General features: G+C 42.6%; 1 protein-coding gene across 1 annotated transcript in view; it reads left to right on the top strand.

Annotated features, from left to right (window-relative positions):
• The window catches only part of SLC18A2 (solute carrier family 18 member A2), a 57,165-nt gene that overhangs the window by 27,186 nt on the left and 6,666 nt on the right, over positions 1–23,313 (top strand). The window contains exons 10-15 of the mRNA XM_034775435.1: positions 5,831–5,926; positions 15,924–16,002; positions 16,263–16,314; positions 16,798–16,861; positions 17,808–17,927; positions 23,104–23,237. Of these exons, the coding sequence (XP_034631326.1) occupies positions 5,831–5,926; positions 15,924–16,002; positions 16,263–16,314; positions 16,798–16,861; positions 17,808–17,927; positions 23,104–23,237 (545 nt within the window). The remainder of the gene's footprint in view (positions 1–5,830; positions 5,927–15,923; positions 16,003–16,262; positions 16,315–16,797; positions 16,862–17,807; positions 17,928–23,103; positions 23,238–23,313) is intronic.

The raw sequence follows: 23,313 nt of genomic DNA, 5'->3' as shown, positions 1-23,313 counted from the left end.
AGATGCAAGTCTTGGATTCACATCAGACTTTGAACTTCCCAAAGAGCAGAGTTTATGGTTCACATCCATCTCTGCATAGGTCTATGTAAAGCATGCATTGTTCACCTGAGAAACTTTCAGGAAATAATACTTATATCAGTTAGACTTATGTCAATACCCACTTCTGGTCAGCTAAACACATACGTAACTCTTTTTCAAAGCCTATTATTTACTAGGATAAATGCTTTGCAATAAGGAAAACTCTAATGGAATTGCAACAGACTGGTAGATTGGAAACACTCCAACCTGTTAACAGGTGTTGGTTTTGTTGGAAAGGGGTTAAGTGAGTTTTGCTGACTCACTGAGGGTATGTCTACATTGCAGCCAGGGATATGAATGGCAGCTTGTGTAGCTGTACCTGCGTTAGCTGTACTCTAGCTAGCTCACGAAAAAATAGAAGTGAGGATGCCACATGCGGGCTTCTGTACTAGCTCCATAAGCAAGTACATACCCAGGGGGTGTCAGGGTACGTCTACATGAGATGCTATTCACAATCTCATACACAATGTAAGTGAACCTTGAGTCAAGAGACAGTTGTGCTACCTTGATATATGGGAAGTGTGGCTGTCTGGGGAGAAAGAAGATCCAGCATGTGGCTGAGCAGTTGTGAGGGAAGATTTATCAGAGCATCCAAGCCTGGGGGAAAGGATTAAGCTGAACTTTGTTTTCATTAGAAAGGGTGTGAGTTTGGATTGTACCTAGGGAATGAACTATGTTTATAGGATTTTGGGAAATGCACCTGCTCGCAGGTAGCTCAGGGTCTAATGGTAAGTGTCATTTGCTATTACAGGCATTATTCATTTTATTAATCTTTCTCACAGGAAGCGCAATCCTGGCTGATGTAGCTATGTAGGTCACACCTTAGGCTCAAATAAGTTTGAATTTTCCATTCTCTCTCTCAGGGTGCTATCCTAAGGGATTGGGTGGGGATGCCACTGTTCATTGTGAGCCTACTGGGAACTGTCAGGTTGCAATGTACAGGAAATTAATGGAGTATGATAGACTTGTAATCCAGAATTAGCTACCAGGGCAAACCTTTCACTGCAGCTCCAGTGGGAAGCCTTGCTAAACAGAAGTAAAAGTCATGAGCATTTAAGGGTACGTCTATACTTATCTCCGGGTCCGGCGGTAAGCAATCGATCTTCTGGGATCGATCCCGGAAGTGCTCGCCGTCAACGCTGGTACTCCTGCTCCGCGAGAGGAGTACGCGGAGTCGACGGGGGAGCCTGCCTGCCACGTGTGGACCCGCGGTAAGTATGAACTAAGATACTTCAACTTCAGCTACGTTATTCATGTAGCTGAAGTTGCGTATCTTAGTTCGAAGTGGGGGGTTAGTGTGGACCAGGGCCTCTGCGTGTAGGTCAAATTCCTGATTTATAATTGTCTACTTTATAATCAAAGGTATATGTATTTCTCTAACTAGTTGGGCTTATCTGTAGCAAGAAGCTCTATGAAAAGGTCTCTTGATATTTCTAAGATGTGCTTCTTGTGACCTGGTTTACATCCAACAGAGCTTAAGCTCAAACATGTAAAGCTTCTCCTTGGCCCCGTTGCTGTAACTTATTCCTTTATATATTGTATATTCAGTTATCACTCCTTGTTGCTGGTGGGTTCAGTGCTTCCATTCCAATGAATGTCACAGCAAATAGGATGCCAATACAATCATTGCAGCACTGGTACAATATGGGCCTTATGGCCAGCTCTGCTAAGCAACTGGGCAGTAGCATTTGAAAGATTGTCAAGTCCCATGTAGAATGCCTGAAAACAGTCCAATCTGGAGATCATAAAGGCACGGATAACTGTGGTAGGGCCCACAGAGAAAAATGGTCACAATTTTATGCCAAATAAAAATGATAAAAGGCACTTCTGGGTCCCTGATTGCTTCTGAAGCCCCAGGTGGCTTAGGTAGCCAGAAGTACCTCTGGAGTGCACACCTCATTAATGTGAGTTGGGTAGATCCTCTCAATCATGAGGACAGACTCTATTTAGATGCTTTCTTCAGCTTACATGTCCGTCTTGTCTGGATTAAGCCTCAGTGAGCTCATTCTATTTTGAATCCCTATTTTGGTCAGCAAACCAGGAAAGCATGAACAGTCTATACCATTGGGGTTTAAAGAAAGACATAGAATTGTGTCTCATCCAAATACTGGTGAGATTGCATGTCGAACTGCCTCAATATTTCCTCCAGTAGCTTTCATACATGGACAGTATATAGCACATTCAGGGATGACAAATTGGAGTCATATCATGAAAAAGCCCTGAAGAAGGAAGAGGTAGGTAGGGTGTGTGTGTGTGCGTGTGTGTGTGTGCGCGTGCGCGCAAATAGATACCACCTGGTCAATTATATCAATGGCTACTGACAGATGTTAAAGAAACATCCATGGATGTCTGAGTTTGTCATTGCTTGGAAGAGATCAGCCAACTTGAAATACCATTATAGCAAAATTTTAACATCAAGATGTGGTTCCTTGAGCAGGGGTCTGACAATTTTCCATTTGAGGAAAGTATCTTTTAGGAGGGCATTAATGGTCTCCACCAATAATGCACCCAATGCCTCCCTACTTGATTTTGTCAGCCATGAGGAGCCAGGGTCCAACTGAATGGTAGCAGTTTGAAGTTCTCCCATCATCTACAGGAACTTTGCAAGGCCAACAGGAAATAATCCAGGAAGAATGTGGCATATGTCCAAATACGAATCTCACCTCACCTCATGAAAGAGATCAGTTCACTACTCCAGAGAGATATTGATGACAAAAGTTTATTATCTGCCTCCTAAAGAGGGACCAGTAAGTTGGCATATAAGACTTTACTAGACCTTGCAGAATATCAGCTCAGATCCTATTGTGTTGGAATATGTCCTACCTGCGTAATAAAGATATGAAGTACCATGGTCATAAAGTAATTACAAGGTTGTTACAAGTTCTGGGTTATGACAAACCCTAGAGCAGCGGTTCTCAAACTGTTTTAAGGGATACCCAGGACTGGCTTAGACTTGCTGGGGCCTGGGGCCAAAGTCCGAGCCCCACCGCCTGGGGCCCAAGCCCAAGGGCTTCAGTCCTGGGTGGCATGGCTCAGGTTACAGGCTCCTTGACTGGGGCTGAAGCACTTGGGCTTCAGCTTTGAAGTGAAAGCTTCACTTTCACTGAAAGTGAAGTGAAGTTTGCCCCTCCCCCTCCCCCCGGGTGGCAGGAGTTGGGTGGGCTGAGGCTTTGGACCCCCCTCCTGGCACCCGTGTAGCAATTTTTGTTGTTGGAAGGGGGTCATGGTGCAATGAAGTTTGAGAACCCCTCTCCTAGAGACATTTTCTGTCACGTATTGTTAGGGAAATGGACTCAACTCCTTTATACACATCTGTGTTTTCGAACTCTATTTTTGGGTAAGTTTATTAAGACCTGAATAAGAATTTTGTTAACTTGATCTCTTCTTTGATTCTAAGATAGAATAGAATTCATTCCTCCAGCTGTATTTTGTATGAGATGAAGTGGTTTTCCAGCATTAAGGTGTTCTTTCAGGCTCAGTTGACTTCTGGTTTTGGACAGGGCATCCTTGTGTATTTAACTGGAACTGCTCATAGACATTTGAAGGTTCCAGGAGCACAAAATATAGCAGAAAGTTTACTTTAGCCATAGTTGCTTGCCCCAGGAATGTATGGGTAATGAGTCTACAAGTTTGTCTTAGGAGTCTTAGATGTGCAGTCTAATACATCTTGGCATTTTTGAACAAAGAATGACAGTGGTGCTCATTTTGTGCTGAACTGTGTGATGAGAGGTTTCTTCCAGGAGAAATAATTTCTCTATGACCTCAGACAAATTAGACTTGAGTTTTTAAAGGTAAAAATTGACTGGTAAACTACCGTAGGGACACTTGAATGTCTCTGAATACCAGTCCAAGACTGTAAGTATTAGAAAGAAAGACTTGAGGATTACATATCTAAGGGTACTGGTTACAACAATGGCTTTAAAACTTTGTGGAAGCTCACTTTGTGGTGTATCAGCAGATAAGCATATATCTCTCTCACTATCCTGCTCTTACCCCTCACCCCCCAGCTTGTGCAGGTTTTCTTGAGCAAATGGGGTAGGCTCCTCTAGTCAGGGAATCAGAAAAAAATACCTTGTGACTTCAACCATGTAACAAAATACCCTAGGAAAAATTTGGTGAAGATGCAGATAAGTGTGACTGGGAAATCTGGAAAGAAACTATGAGTCATTCTGGCTCCTTGAATTCAGCAGGTAAATTTACAGCATGTTAAATTTCATAAAACATTCCACTTGGCTCTAGCTGAGGCATATTGTAACACAGTGTGGGGATGTTTGAAATACCACCACCTGCACTAGATCTCCTTTGAGCATAGACGATTTACATCTCCAAGGCTGTAAGTCCAGCCCTCATGCAAAATAGTAGAGGGTTCCACAGTAATGGTCAAAAACACTGTAGCTTGAACAGTGCTATGACAGCACTTTATAATATTACTGTAGAATACTTTTGATAAGGGTGCATCTTTTGCCAGCGCTAAACTGAATGCAGCCAGTTCATTCACAGCTACACTTCAAAATATTTGAAACCACAGGGAGTGCCACTTTTATAAGAGGCCAAGTTCTGGTTTTCTCTTACTATCGATCAAGCGTGTCACTAGTCTTTCATAGAATCACAGACCTCGAAGGAACCTCGAGAGGTCATCTAGTCTAGTCCCCTGCACTCATGGTAGGACTAAGTATTATCTACATAGGGTGACCAGACAGCAAGTGTGAAAAATCGGGACGGGGGTAGAGGGTAATAGGAGCCGATATAAAAAAAAGCCCCAAATATCGGGACTGTCCCTATAAAATCGGGACATCTGGTCACCCTATATCTACATGCACACCCATGTTGGCTTTGCAGAGAGGCCTGACCCATCCTTGGAATGTTTGGGTTGGAGAGGAAATATCCTTGCATCTGGTTGGGATACATTGAGCCTATCGAGGTGTGGATAACCCATAATAATGAGCACCCTGTTTCCTATAGAAGCCATTGATGGATCTTGGACCTTTTCCTTCGCTGTGCTGCATCTACAAAGTTAACTGCAGCCCCTGCTGAGCTGCTGTAGTGGGAGAGTGGGGCCAAGATGGGCCCAAGTTTTACAAAGTAATAATAAATAAAAACAACTCTCTTTTCTGGAAGTGATTAGGATGCTGATGAAGAAAGGGGAGATTAACTTTCTATCCTCCCCAATATCCTGGCGGGAGTAGAGGGCATCCCCCAGGATCACAGCTCCTTTTTGCTTTAAGGGATACACAGCTCCTTTAAGATTCTCTGTGGCTGACAGAATTATGAGGACCTCCCAGTGAGCCAGGAAGGACACAGTGCTGCCTCTTAATCATCCTCAGATACCTCCGGAATGGGGTCAGAGGCCATGCCTTGTACACAATAGGGCTAGGATTTAGCCCCAAGAGAACAGATGTAAAGAACAAAAGATTATAGTTATAACTTATCATTTGTACAACAGTCAGCCCTACTGCACTTTCTAAATGTCACCAAGCTCACTGAAATCTTTGTCTCCCCCAACCCCATTATGAAAATAGCTTAACCTTTATTGTACAATTCCTTGGAGAACTGAAATAAATAAGAAGTTGGAGACTTAAGTGATTCCCCCCCCACACCATTTAAAGTTAATCAATATTTGGTGTACGACAAACAGGGCTACAAAGAGCACATTGTTTCTATAAACACTGCCCTTCTCTGTTCAGCTTTTGGTGTTAACATTCAAGTGATATAATCCCTGCATTTTCTTCCCCCAACCCCTCCTCTCTTTAAGGATCAATCTGCTTTGCAAACATGGCTATTGCTATGCTGGAACCAGCATTGCCTATCTGGATGATGGAGACCATGTGTTCAAGAAAATGGCAACTTGGTAAAGTACAGTGCAATATATTTTACTTGAGTCTAGTATATTGTAGCATGAGGCTGTTCCAATTGTGGTTTTGTTAGCAGTGGTCTCCCTGGGTGCTTTGATGTCAAGATGATAATTTTTTTCATCTTTTCGTCAACATCATACTCAATTGTGTGATAATGTACACCTATCTAGAGGTTGTTTGTGAGATATACACACAGCAGAATTCAGTTTTTATTCTTTTATAATTTCAATGGATAATAGATTTTTTTATTGAAGCATTCTTTATTTGTATCCATTTAAACTGTGGGAAATTATGGAGGGTCAGAATTATTTAATGAGAGTAGACATTGAGAATCAAAAAGTTAGAGTTATAATAGTTAAAACACAATCTGTCAACATACGTTGAAGTTTCAGCTTTAAATCAAACAGCATTTTTCTTACTTTGCCTATAAGTAAATTTCAATGATCATCGACAGAAATATTTTTTCATCAGTTTGTGTGGTGAAATCAATGTTTATTGACACTTACCGATAAAAACTTAATCCTTGCAAGTGTATATATCGGCATGATGGAACAGCGTGCCAGCTATCATGATTTTAGTATGAGTGTTGCAATATTTGATGTTTGACTTGACGCCCCAGCTCCTGGAGACCAGTGAGTATACAAAAATCTCAATTTCATTTAAAAAATAAAGTTTCTGGCTCTTGTGGAAAAGTATGAAAATGTGACCTGAGTGCACCATAAATGCTCAAAACCCAGAAGACAAATAAAAAGAACCCAGGATTATTTTTTATTAAAGTCTCATGATTTAAGCCAAGATGATGGTTTGGGGGGCACTTGATTCATAGTTTTTAATGGTTGGGATTGGCAGTACTACATATGTATCTGCGCTGTATGTAGTACACACACGTATGTACACATCCCAGAACTGTCCGTTTACAGCAGTAATGCTGAGGGAGCTCTAGGCCCTTGTTAAAATTTTGCAACCAAATTGAAGGGAGGATTGGGAGGATCTCCCTGAGTCTGAAGGATTTCATCCTCTTCTATTACTATTAAATCATCTCTGTCAAAGGGCTTCTCTATGGAGCTCCTAATACTTCTTAAGAGCAAGGGCAAAATCCTGGCCCTACTGAGTCAATGGGAATTGTGTAATTGAGATCAATGGGGCCAGGATTTCACCCCAAGTTCTTTGCCTTTGGAATGAACAAGACTGCACCAAAAAGCAAAGTATTCAGTAGTGAGGACTCTGCCAAGATACCAGTCACAGCACTCCTTCGTACTCCTCAATGTTTAGGACACATTATGAGCATTTATGGCAATATCTTGTTTTATTTTTAATACCTTTGCATTTTCTTTATCCCAGCCCATCCCCTTGTGTTATTTATCATGTTTATTACACTAGTGCTTACATAGAAACTGAGAGTGGGGTGGGCCCCATTATAACTAGTACTATACAGACATAGATTAAGAGATAGTCTTGCCTCAAAGTCTAAGCAGACAAGACAGACAAATGGATAGAGCATACAAGCAGAGCGAACAATATGATGGCAGCAAATGTATTCATTACACAATTATTTTTTCTTTTCTTTTAAGTTTTTTTATTTAAATAATTTCATTGGAGTTATTTTAGGAGGGGATTAGCTATATGGATTGATTTACCTATTCATTTATCTGGGCTAGTTTGCTTTCTGGGGTGCATGCTGTGTCTGATGGAGTTGTTTGCATGTCTGAGAAGGGTGAAATGATGAATCAGATTCCCTTTTCACATCACTGAAAGTCAGGAGTTGTTTCATGATCTATTCAGGGAGAGGGAAGAGACTGTGTGCAGGGGATATTGTAGAACGATGTGTGAGCATGTGCATGTAGCTGGAGGTGGAAACGGGCTAGTACAATCAGATTATTTTGTGATGCTCCAGAGTGGGGTAAAGCGGTCAGAGTTTACAGCTTAATCTGGCCTATAAAGTTAACATTTTAAGAGGTTGAAAGTACGTATCTTCACATTATTTGAGTTATCACATGGTAACATTCTTTGTGTTTCTTCTTTAGAATTAATATGTGACATTTTAATTAAAAAGGTAATTTTCTAGTCAAACTTTGTTAAACTGTAGTTAACATTGAGCACATTGCAGTAGCTGAAGGATAATATTAAAGGGATGTTATAATTCTCCCAAATACTATTATCTACAAACAATATTATTCACTCATAATTGTATTATTGTAGGTCATCACCACAGATGACATGCAAACTTTAGTTCTAAAAAAAGCACCCTCAGGAAGCCAGAATGGAATTAAGCATCAATAATTAAAAGATTGCCAAACCATCAACCATGATAAAGAGTGCTATATTGTAATGTGAGAGCATTAATGTATAAGACTGGAGATTTTTAAAGCCACCCTTACAGAAGAAAACATAATCCATCTAGTGGAAAGCTGCTTGTTTATCTGCCTCCCTCAACCAGAGCATATTATTGATGTCAAAGAAATGAGGTTTGAGAACTTCCTGTTTGAATAAAGATTGTTTGGAGGAGACTATCCATATTAATTAATACTAGTTTTATCCCCTAATGATAAAAGCAGTTGATTCCAACATGCTTTGTCTGATTTGATGGCATTAGCAGTTGAAAGTGTTTAAAATCTATCTTGAACTGGAGGCTTTGAAAATGATGAGTTTTATATGATTTAGAGTCTAGTTGTTTGAAGTAGGATCTTGCAGTTCCTTCAGAACTCCTGATTTGGATCAGTTGGTTTTATACTCCATAAAACTTAGAAAAGGGAAAACTGGAGATTCAGTATTTCACAGCTTACCCATTGCCTTACATAGCTAACTGCAAGTCTTAGCTAAGTTCAGTAAATTTTTTGTAATTTTCCAGTTCTCCTGTAGTAAGTAGAATGATGTATAAATTCAGCTCACAACAGGACGAGGGTAATGGCATCCATTTATTATACGCAAAAATGGCATGTTTTTCATTGTAAGCTGTGTATGTGTGTGTAGAGGGGTTAGTCATAAGATGCTGCTGCTAAAAAGTCTCCCTAAATTTTGACAGGTTTCAGAGTAGCAGCCGTGTTAGTCGGTATCCGCAAAAAGAACAGGAGTACTTGTGGCACCTTAGAGACTAACAAATTTATTTGAGCATAAGCTTTCATGCATCTGAAGAAGTGGGCTGTAGCCCACGAAAGCTTATGCTCAAATAAATTTGTTAGTCTCTAAGGTGCCACAAGTACTTCTGTTCTTTTTTCCCTAAATTTTGTTTATGAACACCAAAGAGAATGATATAGGCAAGAAAAATATATGCTGGCTCCAGAGGAGAGGCTGTGGTGTACTTTAAGGGAATTGTTCGAACACATATCACTCTGATTTATTTGACTGTGAAATGGTTGACTAGAATGCTAGGCATGGTCTGCACTGAATAGTCATATACTTGCTGGTTTGGTTTCAAAAGAGGTAAACAGAACAATAAATTCACAGCAACAGTTCTGCATTCCTCTACTGTGTGGAAGTTAGAAGTAAGGTCAGGAAATAAAAAAGAGGATTCACCCTGGGGGAGGAGCAACAACAAAAAATGCAATGAGTATATCTGGAGAAAGCTAATCCAAATAGGAGATATCCAGATGGGAGAAAGAAACCTGAGGAGCAATAATATCAAGAGAAGCCTAGATGTGATAGCAAAGAGCAATGAAATATGAGTTTGCTATATGAAGGTCATATGTAAAGGCCAGTATGATTTTTGGATACTTACAGTGACATCAAATAATAGGCCAGTACGTGACCATGGTGAGATTGCATTTGGAACAAGACCATCAGTTTTTAGTTCATTATTAGGAACCTATAAAGAAATGGGAGAGAGCTTAGAGAATAATCAGGAGTGATAGAATTGCTTCAATTCTTCTATCCTTTCCTAAGTGACCTTTGACAGTTACCAGGACCCTCACCTCACCTATCTACAGATATCTGAAGAATGTAAAAATATCAGAACAAAGGATAGAAAGGAATTACTAAGCCTTGTACAAGGGGGCAAAAGTAGGAGTAATGAGACAGAATTAATAGAAACTTCAGGCTGAATATTAGAAAAAGCTTCTTCATAGTGAAGTTTATTAGGATGTGGTATTACCTTTCAAGGGATATGTTGGAAGTTCCCTTGCTTGGGATAGCTATGAATGTGTAAGATACTAATAAGTTGTTATTGCCCGTTGTACATGGAAGGTTGTCCCTGAACAGATCCATAAGTACAATATACTTTCCTTCTTTAGGTCCTTTCTTAAGGTCCCCTTGTGCTGTGACACCTACAAGGAGTCAGACAATTAATGTTAGGTATGTTGTGACAGTCAATCAGAGTTCAGTGTTGGGGCGGTTGGCATTAAATTATGTTAGTTTATATTTTAAAAATGAATGATTCGGAACCAAGAAGTTGTATGCCGAGTTTGCCTAAGTAACAGCATGAATATAATAGCCTTGTCCTCTCTATTTCCCTTTTCTTGTTTAAAAAGTAACTAGTATGTCTTAAATTAAGCTCCAGTTCTGGAATTGGCTCCACATGGATGGTGAATCCCGGGCTTCAGAGGAGCATAGGGAAAGTTCAGATCCTTACATTGTAAGTTATTTAGGCTGAGGGGCTGTGTCTTTCTATGCCAGAAGTTCCCAGACTGTGAGGCACACTGTTCTAGGGGGGCGTGGATGAATGTTTCTGGGGGGGGCATTGTGGGCCCAGGCCAGCCCCATGGGGGGCAGGGAGGGCGTGGCGCCCAGACCTGACCCACCCCCAGCTCTGCTTCAGCCCCGTCACCAGCCATGGCCCCGTTTCTCAGCCCTGCACCTGGTCCCACCCCGAGTCCTCAGCCGCAGATCCACATCTAGCCAGGTGGCTGGGGGCCCGGCTGTCGGCCCACAACCACGGCCCAGCTGCAGCTCCGTCCCTGCCCTCAGTCTCAGCCCTGGCCCCAGCTTTGCTCCTGGCCCCGCTCCTATCCCCAGCCCCACCACCAGCTGCAGCTCCAGCCTTGACCCCCTTACCCCTGTCTGCATCCTCCAGCTGTGGCCCCACTCCCGGCCTGGCTCTGGGAGGGTGGGGGAGCATGGCCAGAAGTAAGGGGGGGCACGTTAATACAGTGCCTAGTACAGTGGGCCCTGATTGTGCTACTATCACTATAGGGATTAATATTGTGAATAACACTCATGTCCTGGCAGGTGGATAAATAAATGTTACGTTTTAGTCAGATATTTTCACAAACGTACTCAGGGAAAAAAAATCCCACACTATTTCACCACACAAAAACCTGAGAGAAATAATAGATAGTCAATATAATTCAATTATTAGCCCCCCATATAATCTCAGTATACTCCTCCTCAAATCCAGGTTCTGTAGTCTCACAATGTCTAAAAGAGATAGGGATCTGGATGAAGATGATCTGGGTTATCTCTCAGCCTGGATAAGATGCAAGTAATACTGCCCTAGATACTTCCCTATGCCAACAAGTGTTTCTCAGCCAATGGGTCACAAAATACAAATCGAGGGGTTTGCGAGGTACTGAAAATGTTGTTATAATCTAAAGCAAAGAAAAATCTCACTCTGCCACTTCCTGCACACTCTGCCCAGCACGTATTCTCTGTCCATCTCAAAACACACACACAAATTATATATAGGGTACTGTTATAATTGATACATTAATTATAAAAGTAAGTAAAAATAGAAGGAGGGGTCACAAAGGTATTTGACTTTGAATAAGGACCAAGCAACATGCAACAATTGAGAAACACAAATCTAGAGGGATAGGTCAAAGGTGATGGCTATACAGTGTGTTACAAACACATACCTGGCTTTGGCCAACATAGTTTGAAGCCTTGGGGTCCTACTGGCTCTTTGCTGCTCCTGGAGCCCCAGACAGTGGTGGCCTATGATGCTTATTATCACCTCTGAATGGCTAAGAGACTGCAGCCATTTCTATCTGATGCAGACTTTCATTCACACTTTTTCATTCAATCTGCACTATTGTATCCCTCTCTTTTATGGACACGCAGACGGCCAGTTAGCTATAAAATCCCTGTTAGTAGCTGTTCTCTACTTGCTTTACCTGTAAAGGGTTAAAAAAGTCCACAGGTAAAGGAAGAGAGTGGGCACCTGACCAAAAGAGCCAATGGGAAGGCTAGAATTTTTAAAATTGGGAAAAAACTTTCCCTTTGTGTCTGTTGTTGTTCTCCGGGGAAGAGGGGAACAGGGCAGCAGTTATGTTGTGAGAAGCTGAAGGCCAGATATGAAAATCATCAGAATCATACCTAGAAATTTCTTATTTGGAAACCCAGATATGTAAGTAGATCAGAAATGTCTAGAAAGACGTGATTAGGTTTATTTCTTTTATTTTGCAAGGCTTGTGGACTCATCTGTGCTAACCCCAAATTCTTTTGTTTTGCTTGTAACCTTTAAACTGGACCTCAAGAAGGTTTTACATTTGGGTGGTGGCAGCATCTACCCAGCCAAGGTCAGAGAAAAACTGTAATCTTGGGAGTTTAATACAAGCCTGGAGTGGCCAGTATTAAATTTTAGAGTCCTTTCAGGCCCTCACCTTCTGCACTCAAAGTTCCAGAGTGGGGAATCAGCCTTGACAGGGCCATCATGAATACATAGCACCTATACTGGCTTTCTGCTTGCTTCCAAATACAGTTCAAGTATTGATTGTCTATCTGGAAGCTCCAAATAGCATAGAAAGTAGCAGTCCGCCTGTTGAGATTAATCTATTTCTGATAGGAAATCTACTGTACTCTGTAATATAATCAGGTACATTTGAATACTCCAAGTTTGATGGGAATGCTGTCTCAATTAAGAGCCCTTGCCTTCAGCACTTTTTCCATTCAACAGTCCAGTAGAGTCAGACTCTGGTCACCTTCAGACAATACTAGGCACATTCATTTCCATTTACTATTTGATTTACTTTTTGTGCCTCCTGGTGTTTTAAAGTTATATTTGTTTATTTAAAGTGTTTAACTACCAAGGCAATAACTGCTATAGATGTTATTAACAACAACTACCAGATGAAATTAGTGTACTATACATCTGCAATGTTCATCTTCTATACTCTCCAGCCAATGAATTATTTTCTTTCCTTTTTTGTTCCAGGTCTAGAGATATGGGAAAAAAATATATATATATATATATATATATATATATATATATATAAAAAACACAGGCAAGATATTGCAAAGAAAATCCCATCAAGTTTTCAGTGTTTCAAGCTCTGTAGGAGTGTGTCATACAGATTAATATGGAACATTTTTCTTGTTTTTTCAGCTGCCCCAGAAGGAGCCTTGGCAGAGAGGATATGTTTTGCTGAGGCACAGTTCTCTCCCTGAGCTTTTTGGTATACAGGGAAACTGCTCCCCCCCCCCCCTCTGGCTAAGCAGAAAGGGGATTGTGCCATGGTTCCTCCTCCTCCCCATCCCTTTAAACCACGTGCACCCTTCAGTGCACTCCCTGGCATTGAAGGACTGCTGTAATTCCTGATCCTTCCATGGGGTCTGCTAGTTTTGTTTTTTGAGGGGCTGCAAGAGGCAATGGTGAAGCAATTTTTTGCCTCCATCACCTCATCCACTCACCTTCCTAAGTGCCCAGGTCAATCTCCCCCTAAATGTCTTCTGACTCTTTCCAGTTTATCCCCAAATTCCTGATATAAATTTTACAAGAACATTACAGTTAAAAACTATACAGAGTTAATGTTAAACATGTCTAAGAAACTCAAAGATCTTAGTGTATGAAAAGGCAGTTCGGCATCCAAACCATCTTAAACTTTATCCTCGTAGCAATGTCTTAGGAAGGCCAGACACTACGCAGCCTTAATGTTCCATAACAGACAGATCCATCCCTTCAATAATCACAAAACGAGGACACTTTACACAGTCTGATAGCAACTGTTTATGGCTGTACACACTTCAGAAAGAGATACTGTGCAAATGTCCACTTAGGCGAACATCATTCTCACTCCCATTCACAAAGATACCACTTGTCATGAGCTATAAGAGTGCCAATAGATACAGACCTAGTATATCTAACCACACAAGCCTCCTAAGCTTACAGCATGACATTATAACACTCACATGAAAAACAAAGGTTAGCACAGTCACAAAACACCACCCTGTCCTGGGTACCTACCCAGAGAAGTCAGATTTTCCCCTAGCTCCCTGCCTCTCAGGTGCAGTGGGGAGAGCAAGCTCTATAAAGCTGCTACTCCCACCTTGTGAGCAGAGAAGGGTGAAACTGAGTTGATGCAGAGGGGGAAGTAATCTGCTAATATGAGTCAGCAGCAGATTACTCTGCCCCCTTGCTCAGGGTCAGAGATCCAGGGAACAGGCTTCTGAGATGCTCTTGTTGGAGCAGGGAAGTTGCACACCACGCCTTATTCAGAGTTAGAAGGAGAGCAACAGTCTAGCTCTTAAATATCAGACTCAAATATGAAAAACATTTTAAGAACATTGCTTTCTGGTTCACATTCAGTGCTCCATGCACAGTATGGGCAAAATACAGCATATTTCTCATGTGTACTGCAGCCACAGACTGGACTTCTTAAAACTCTTTTGGAAAAAAAAAATGGGGATGGTACATCAACTTTACCGTATCCATATAGTTGCATAGCAGCAGTTTACCTTATCCAACATCAGGATGAATGCACTACTTCAGCTTCTGACCTGAGGCCTCAATTGATCTGGGATTGTTGATGACTTGCTGTTTTGGCTAGAGGACTAAAGCAAGAGCCGTTCCAGGACAAACTAAGAGTCCTGTAACCCTCCCCAATGCTCAGTAGTCATCCTCTCCTCAGCACAGCATTTTCCTCACCATCTTTCCAGGCAGCTCATGTCCTCCCTACTACAGTCCTTGGGACCCTGAATTGGGGACAATCACCTGCCCTAAGGCCAACTGTCCTGTTCCACTGGTTTCCAGAGCCAGTTCCTACAGCACCTTTTTCTCTGACTCTTCTCCTGCTGTCTTCCACAAACAACCTTCCTCAATGTCCTTTACCAGGAAAACATCAGTCCTTACAAGTATCGTACTATTTCTACCAGTTTTATTCTCCTACTGAGGGCAGGCTTCCTCTTATCTTTCCCAATAGGCCTGGTTCTCAGTCACCTGCTCTCTGTCATGTGATGCAGGGGAAGAGGGCTGGACTCACCAGGCACACTTGAACCTCTTAAAATCCTAGTTTACCCTCTAACACAGCGGTTCTCGAACTGTGGGTCAGGACCCCAAAGTGGGTTGCAACCCCATTTTAATGGGGTTGCCAGGACTGGCTCAGACTTGTTGGAGTCTGGGGCCAGGGCCAAAGCCAAAGCCCATTGCCTGGGGCCAAGCCAAAACCTAAGGGCTTCAGCCCTGGGTGGTGGGGCTTTAGCTTTAACTGAATATATTAGCTCTGTAAATGACTTTTTAACAAAACAGTAGTGTTCTAAGATTTTTTTTTTTTTACCTTTAAGTTACTGAGATGTACTCTTAACTTTAATTCCTGCCTAACAAAGGACTAGGTTTTGGCAGGAGAGAGAGGCACCTTGACTTTGCCCCTTCAATATGCCTCTTCCTGCCCACCTGCAGAAGGGGGTGATGTAGCAGCTCTGTAAAGATGGCAGTTCCCTGCCTGGCAGAAGCAGCAGTAAGGCACATTGGTGTAAGGAAGTTAGAGGGAGGCACCCCCTTGCACCCTTTTACCCCTTGCAGTGTCACGCAGAATGGGTCATGATTTGGCCCAACGTTTATTATATTTATTCTGAATATAATTTTGTTGTCTCTTTCTCACACACATACAGAGATTCTTATAGCTGATACTGAAATACTCTTTTTGAAGGCGTCACAATGGTATTGCATTTGATGGATAATCTTGTTAGATTCCATGAAAGGGCTGGAACAAACCGGATATTTAATGCTTTGGTACAGGCTCCAGGATTCCATTAGATTGTTTTAATCACAATTGCTGTGTCTGAACTTATTAGTTTTTCACTTCACTGAAATCATTGTTGATAAAATGTTTTTTTCATATTTTCCAGGCGTCGCTTTCCTTCCAGCTAGTATCTCTTATCTTATTGGAACTAATATTTTTGGGGTACTTGCACACAAAATGGGAAGGTATGCTTAATTAAAAAAAACACAATCCTTCAGCATATTCATGTAGCATTTCCAATTTTTCCTCAGGCAATTACTTTATAATAGAAATCATTAGATTGTATTAGATATTGTTAACCTGAAATTTCATTTAAATAAATCATGTTACGTATTTGGTTACATAATCCTGCACTATCTTAGAAATAGCATTGAAAAATTTCAGACCATTTCTAACAAATCTGCATTTGTTTGATGTCTAAGAGAGAACATTTCTCCTTTGATAGGTGGCTTTGTGCTCTACTTGGGATGATAATCGTGGGAATAAGCATTTTATGTGTGAGTAAAAATTGACATGTCAGCAGAATGAACTACAAATTCAACTCAGCTCAAAAAAATGTATATATTAACTTTGAGTATGTATTTTGCTCATGAGATTTTATTGAAGTTTCTACTTGTGATGCATTTTTAAACATCAGTTTGTTAATCAATCCTAAGTGCTTTCAACAAAAATTGCCTTCTAGAGAGTGCTTATCATGTTGCAGGAAGTGACCAAAGAGTTGAAGAATAAGAACCATAATTTCTTAGAGTTGCATCCTAATCAACAGCTATTATAAGCTGTAATTAAATGCAATAAGTATGTGTTATGACACAATCATGCAAAACAATTATGTTTTCATCTGTATTTCTGTACCAATTGCTCCATGCTGCCATACTAAACAGTTAAATCAATTGTTTTGAGTATTTATTTGTGAAAAAGACAATGATCCCATTAGCAAGATGTTATGGGTTATACTTAAATTTCTGAAATTTAATTTGCAGGTACCATTTGCCAAAAACATATACGGGCTCATAGCACCAAATTTTGGGGTCGGGTTTGCCATTGGTAAGTAAAATTACTTGTATGTACATATTTTGCTGTTTATTTAGAAAAATAACATTAGTACAGAATTACATCAAGGATTCTTTTTGTTGCCATTCTGAATGGGCAACACCCAAGGTTACACTCTGAAACAAATTTGTCAGTAGACTAGCAATAGTTTTAAGGCCTACACTCAAGGGTGTTCAACCAAGACTTTCAGCAACTGGACTAGATTCTGACCTCTGTTACCTGGGAATAACTCCACTGACCTCAATAGATCTTTTAAGATGTCCCAGAATTCTAGCAATGCATTGTTAAAAAACAAAACAAAACAAACCCCCCCAGCACTTTACTATTGCCTGACATTTACATAGAAGCAAACACACTCGACTTACTGCTGACCCAGCGTAAATCCCCTAGCATACACTTGTGCCCTCTCGTCACAGTACACATGAATGTGTTTGCTTATAATGGACCATGCAGTGAAACTTGAGTGGGATTTTTTAATGATTACAGGGTACAGAAGTTGACAGATGGCTTAGTAATTTGATATTTAGCAGGTATTCTGAAGTGTCTGCAAACATAAAGGACTTTTAGTAAGTGTAGAAAAAATTACAGTAATGTTTATAAACCACAAATGTCATGCAGCTTTTTGATCGGATAACTCATGCGGCTTTTGTACTCACCGTGAAAACAGCTCACAGATCATTCATGTGAAGTACAGCATAATAATAATAATGACAGACTTGAAACTAGTACAATCCTTTATGCTCATAGGCATAAGCAAAGATGTATAAACCTGGACTGAACAGTTTGTTTTCTATAGGAATATGTTATTAAAAGCTTCTTTAGATTAACAATTCTTCTAGTTTCATTTACATCTTTTTTGATCATATGAGGTTAATATATTAAGAGAGAAAAATGAAAGCTGATTCATGAAATATAATTTTCCTCCTATCATCATAATCAGGAATGGTGGATTCCTCAATGATGCCAATTATGGGCTACCTTGTAGATCTGCGTCATGTTTCCGTCTATGGCAGTGTGTATGCAATAGCTGATGTTGCCTTCTGCATGGGGTTTGCATTAGGTAAGGGCTTAATTTTCTCCTGTTTGTAACGCATCTAATAGACGTGAAAAGAGAAACTAAAAAAGGGCTTGGGGCAAATACCCAGAGCACTAAAGGCTCTATAAACTGCAAAACTGGTGTGAATCTGCTGCATTAGGTTGGTAGGGAAACAGAATGCTGGCAGCCTATATGGAAATTCCACACCTTCTATATGCCGTGATGGGGAAGGGCAGGTGCTAGTCAAGGACGTTAGGTCCCCAGTATAGGGGCATTATAGTACCCGAAGCTACAGCAGTGGTTTCTCCTTTGCCTGGCTGGAGAAGGAAAGGATTCCATTGTCTTCCCCTCAGTGCACTGTGCCATGGAACCTTGCACCTAGCCTATTTACTTAAGTGTGGTGCAAGAACAGTGTAGAAGAGTTCTGATTCCATGCCCATTGACACCAACATAGAATCATAGAATCATAGAATATCAGAGTTGGAAGGGACCTCAAGAGGTCATCTAGTCCAACCCCCTGCTCAAAGCAGGACCAATTCCCAGCTAAATCATCCCAGCCAGGGCTTTGTCAAGCCGGGCCTTAAAAACCTCCAAGGAAGGAGACTCCACCACCTCCCTAGGTAACGCATTCCAGTGTTTCACCACCCTCCTAGTGAAATAGTTTTTCCTGATATCCAACCTGGACCTCCCCCACTGCAACTTGAGACCATTGCTCCTTGTTCTGTCATCTGCCACCACTGAGAACAGCCGAGCTCCATCCTCTTTGGAACCCCCCTTCAGGTAGTTGAAGGCTGCTATCAAATCCCCCCTCATTCTTCTCTTCTGGAGACTAAACAATCCCAGTTCTCTCAGCCTCTCCTCATAAGTCATGTGCTCCAGACCCCTAATCATTTTTGTTGCCCTCCGCTGGACTCTTTCCAATTTTTCCACATCCTTCTTGTAGTGTGGGGCCCAAAACTGGACACAGTATTCCAGATGAGGCCTCACCAATGTCGAATAAAGGGGAACGATCACGTTCCTCGATCTGCTGGCAATGCCCCTACTTATACAGCCCAAAATGCCGTTAGCCTTCTTGGCAACAAGAGCACACTGTTGACTCATATCCAGCTTCTCGTCCACTGTGACCCCTAGGTCCTTTTCAGCAGAACTGCTACCTAGCCATTCGGTCCCTAGTCTGTAGCAGTGCATGGGATTCTTCCGTCCTAAGTGCAGGACTCTGCACTTGTCCTTGTTGAACCTCATCAGGTTTTTTTCTGCCCAATCCTCTAATTTGTCTAGGTTCCTCTGTATCCGATCCCTACCCTCTAGTGTATCTACCACGCCTCCTAGTTTAGTGTCATCTGCAAACTTGCTGAGAGTGCAGTCCACACCATCCTCCAGATCATTAATAAAGATATTAAACAAAACCGGCCCCAGGACCGACCCTTGGGGCACTCCACTTGAAACCGGCTGCCAACTAGACATGGAGCCATTGATCACTACCCGTTGAGCCCGACGATCTAGCCAGCTTTCTATCCACCTTACAGTCCATTCATCCAGCCCATACTTCTTTAACTTGGTGGCAAGAATACTGTGGGAGACCGTATCAAAAGCTTTGCTAAAGTCAAGAAATAACACATCCACTGCTTTCCCCTCATCCACAGAGCCAGTTATCTCATCATAGAAGGCAATTAGGTTAGTCAGGCACGACTTCCCCTTCGTGAATCCATGCTGACTGTTCCTGATCACTTTCCTCTCCTCTAAATGTTTCATAATTGATTCCTTGAGGACCTGCTCCATAATTTTTCCAGGGACTGAGGTGAGGCTGACTGGCCTGTAGTTCCCCGGATCCTCCTTCTTCCCTTTTTTAAAGATGGGCACTACATTAGCCTTTTTCCAGTCATCTGGGACCTCCCCCGATCGCCATGAGTTTTCAAAAATAATGGCTAATGGCTCTGCAATCTCACCCGCCAACTCCTTTAGCACCCTCGGATGCAGCGCATCCGGCCCCATGGACTTGTGCACGTCCAGTTTTTCTAAATAGTCCCGAACCACTTCTTTCTCCACAGAGGGCTGGTCACCTTCTCCCCATGCTGTACTGCCCAGTGCAGCAATCTGGGAGCTGACCTTGTGCGTGAAGACAGAGGCAAAAAAATCATTGAGTACATTAGCTTTTTCCACATCGTCGGTCACTAGGTTGCCTCCCTCATTCAGTAAGGGGCCCACACTTTCCTTGATTTTCTTCTTGTTGCTAACATACCTGAAGAAACCTTTCTTGTTACTCTTAACATCTCTTGCTAACTGCAACTCCAAGTGTGATTTGGCCTTCCTGATTTCACTCCTGCACGCCTGAGCAATATTTTTATACTCCTCCCTGGTCATTTGTCCAATCTTCCACTTCTTATAAGCCTCTTTTTTGCATTTAAGATCAGCAAGGATTTCACTGTTTAGCCAAGCTGGTCGCCTGCCATATTTACTATTCTTTCTACACATTGGGATGGTTTGTTCCTGCAACCTCAATAAGGATTCTTTAAAATACAGCCAGCTCTCCTGGACCCCTTTGCCCTTCATGTTATTCTCCCAGGGGATCCTGCCCATCTGTTCCCTGAGGGAGTCAAAGTCTGCTTTTCTGAAGTCCAGGGTCCATATTCTGCTGCTCTCCTTTCTTCCTTGTGTCAGGATCCTGAACTCGACCATCTCATGGTCACTGCCTCCCAGGTTCCCATCCACTTTTGCTTCCCCTACTAGTTCTTCCCTGTTTGTGAGCAGCAGGTCAAGAAAAGCTTTGCCCCTAGTTGGTTCCTCCAGCACTTGCACCAGGAAATTGTCCCCTACGCTTTCCAAAAATTTCCTGGATTGCCTGTGCACCGCTGTATTGCTCTCCCAGCAGATATCAGGGTGATTAAAGTCTCCCATGAGAACCAGGGCCTGTGATCTAGCAACTTCTGCTAGTTGCCAGAAGAAAGCCTCGTCCACCTCATCCCCCTGGTCTGGTGGTCTATAGCAGACTCCAACCACGACATCACCCTTGTTGCTCACACTTCTCAACTTTATCCAGAGACTCTCAGGTTTTTCTGCAGTATCATACCGGAGCTCTGAGCAGTCATACTCCTCTCTTACATACAACGCAACTCCCCCACCTTTTCTGCCCTGCCTGTCCTTCCTGAACAGTTTATATCCATCCATGACAGTACTCCAGTCATGTGAGTTATCCCACCAAGTTTCTGTTATTCCAATCACATCATAGTTCCCTGACTGTGCCAGGACTTCCAGTTCTCCCTGCTTGTTTCCCAGGCTTCTTGCATTTGTGTATAGGCACTTAAGATAACTCAATGATCGTCCCTCTTTCTCAGCATGAGACAGGAGTCCTCCCCTCTTGCGCTCTCCTGCTTGTGCTTCCTCCCAGGATCCCATTTCCCCACTTACCTCAGGGCTTTGGTCTCCTTCCCCCGGTGAACCTAGTTTAAAGCCCTCCTCACTAGGTTAGCCAGCCTGCTGGCGAAGATGCTCTTCCCTTTCTTCGTTAGGTGGAGCCCGTCTCTGCCTAGCACTCCTTCTTCTTGGAACACCATCCCATGGTCGAAGAATCCAAAGCCTTCTCTCCGACACCACCTGCGTAGCCATTCGTTGACTTCCACGATTCGACGGTCTCTACCACGGCCTTTTCCTTGCACAGGGAGGATGGACGAGAACACCACTTGCGCCTCAAACTCCTTTATCCTTCTTCCCAGAGCCACGTAGTCTGCAGTGATCCGCTCAAGGTCATTCTTGGCAGTATCATTGGTGCCCACGTGGAGAAGCAGGAAGGGGTAGCGATCCGAGGGCTTGATGAGTCTCGGCAGTCTCTCCGTCACATCGTGTATCCTAGCTCCTGGCAAGCAGCAGACCTCTCGGTTTTCCCGGTCAGGGCGGCAGATAGATGACTCAGTCTCCCTGAGGAGGGAGTCCCCGACCACCACCACCCTCCTCCTCCTCTTGGGAGTGGTGGTCGTGGAACCCCCATCCCTAGGACAGTGCATCTTTTGCCTTCCAATCGGTGGAGTCTCCTTCTGCTCCCTTCCCTCAGATGGACCATCTAGTCCACTCTCCGCATTAGCACCTGTAGAGAGAACATGGAAACGATTGCTCACCTGTATCTCCATTGCTGGTGCATGGACGCTCCTCTTTCTCCTTCTGGAGGTCACATGCTGCCAAACCTCCTCACAATCCTTCTGTCCCTGCTGCGCCTGCTCTGAATCTTCAGAACATTGTGGCCGTAGAAGCATCTCCTGACGTCTGTCCAGGAAATCTTCATTTTCCCTTATGCAACGCAGAGTCGATACTTGTTTCTCCAGCCCTCGAACCTTCTCCTCCAATATGGAGACCAGCTTGCACTTTGTACAGACAAAGTCGCTTCTGTCCTGCGGAAGAAAGACAAACATGGCACAACCTGTGCAGGTTACAACAGCTGATCGCTCACCTTCCATATCACCGTCCTCTTAGGAGCTTCCTCAACTGTTGCAGGAACTACTCGGAGAAACCTGCAGATGAAAGCCTCAGTGTGCTCTCCCCACGCGAACTCCCAGGCAAACTCCCGCTGTTAGCCTCTGCTGTTCGCCGCTCAGCTGGTTCGCTGCTGACTGCCCTTATATACCAGTCAGGCCCACTCAAGGCCCAGCTGGAACAAAGCACTCCCAATTCACACTTTTCAAACAAACAAGCAAGCAATCAAGCACACGGTCAAACTGACCAACTGTCCCAGCAGCAGACACTCAGATACTCACCAACACAGCCCCCCTAATGCAGCACTTAGCGTACCTCCTCTCGGACAGCTCCCAGGCAAACTCCCGCTGTTAGCCTCTGCTATGATCTCCAATTACTTCAGTGGCCATAGGATTGGTACCCAACAGCATTTTGTGCTTAAACATGAATTTTAAATGCATATACCTCTACCCCAATATAACGCAACCCGATATAACACGAATTCGGATATAACGCGGTAAAGTAGTGCTTTGGGAGGGGTAGGGGGCGGGACTGCGCACTCCGGCGGATCACAGGAAGTTCGATAAAACGCAGCAAGATTTTTTGGCTCCCGAGGACAGTGTTATATGGGGGTAGCGGTGTATTTACTTTTCTTAAATGGATTTTTATATCATGACTTTTGTATTTAAAAATATTTTTGCCCCCAGTGATTATCATAAATATTTTGCAGTATTTAGAAAGAGCTTTTTATTTCCAAAAGGTCCCTCTGCTGGTGGTGCCATTGCAAAGGCAATTGGATTTCCATGGCTCATGACAATTATAGGGATTGTGGATATTCTCTTTGCTCCTCTATGTTTTTTCCTTCGAAGTCCACCTGCTAAGGAAGAAAAAATGGTAAGCAGAAAATGTTATTTTGCAGTAAAATGAACAATGCCTTATTTATACTTCTCTAGCACTAATTATCCAGACA

Source organism: Trachemys scripta, chromosome 7 (assembly GCF_013100865.1).
Source record: "Trachemys scripta elegans isolate TJP31775 chromosome 7, CAS_Tse_1.0, whole genome shotgun sequence".
Lineage (NCBI taxonomy): Eukaryota > Metazoa > Chordata > Testudines > Emydidae > Trachemys > Trachemys scripta.
Note: the sequence above shows the minus strand (reverse complement) of the source record. Positions and strands in the feature narration are given on the sequence as shown.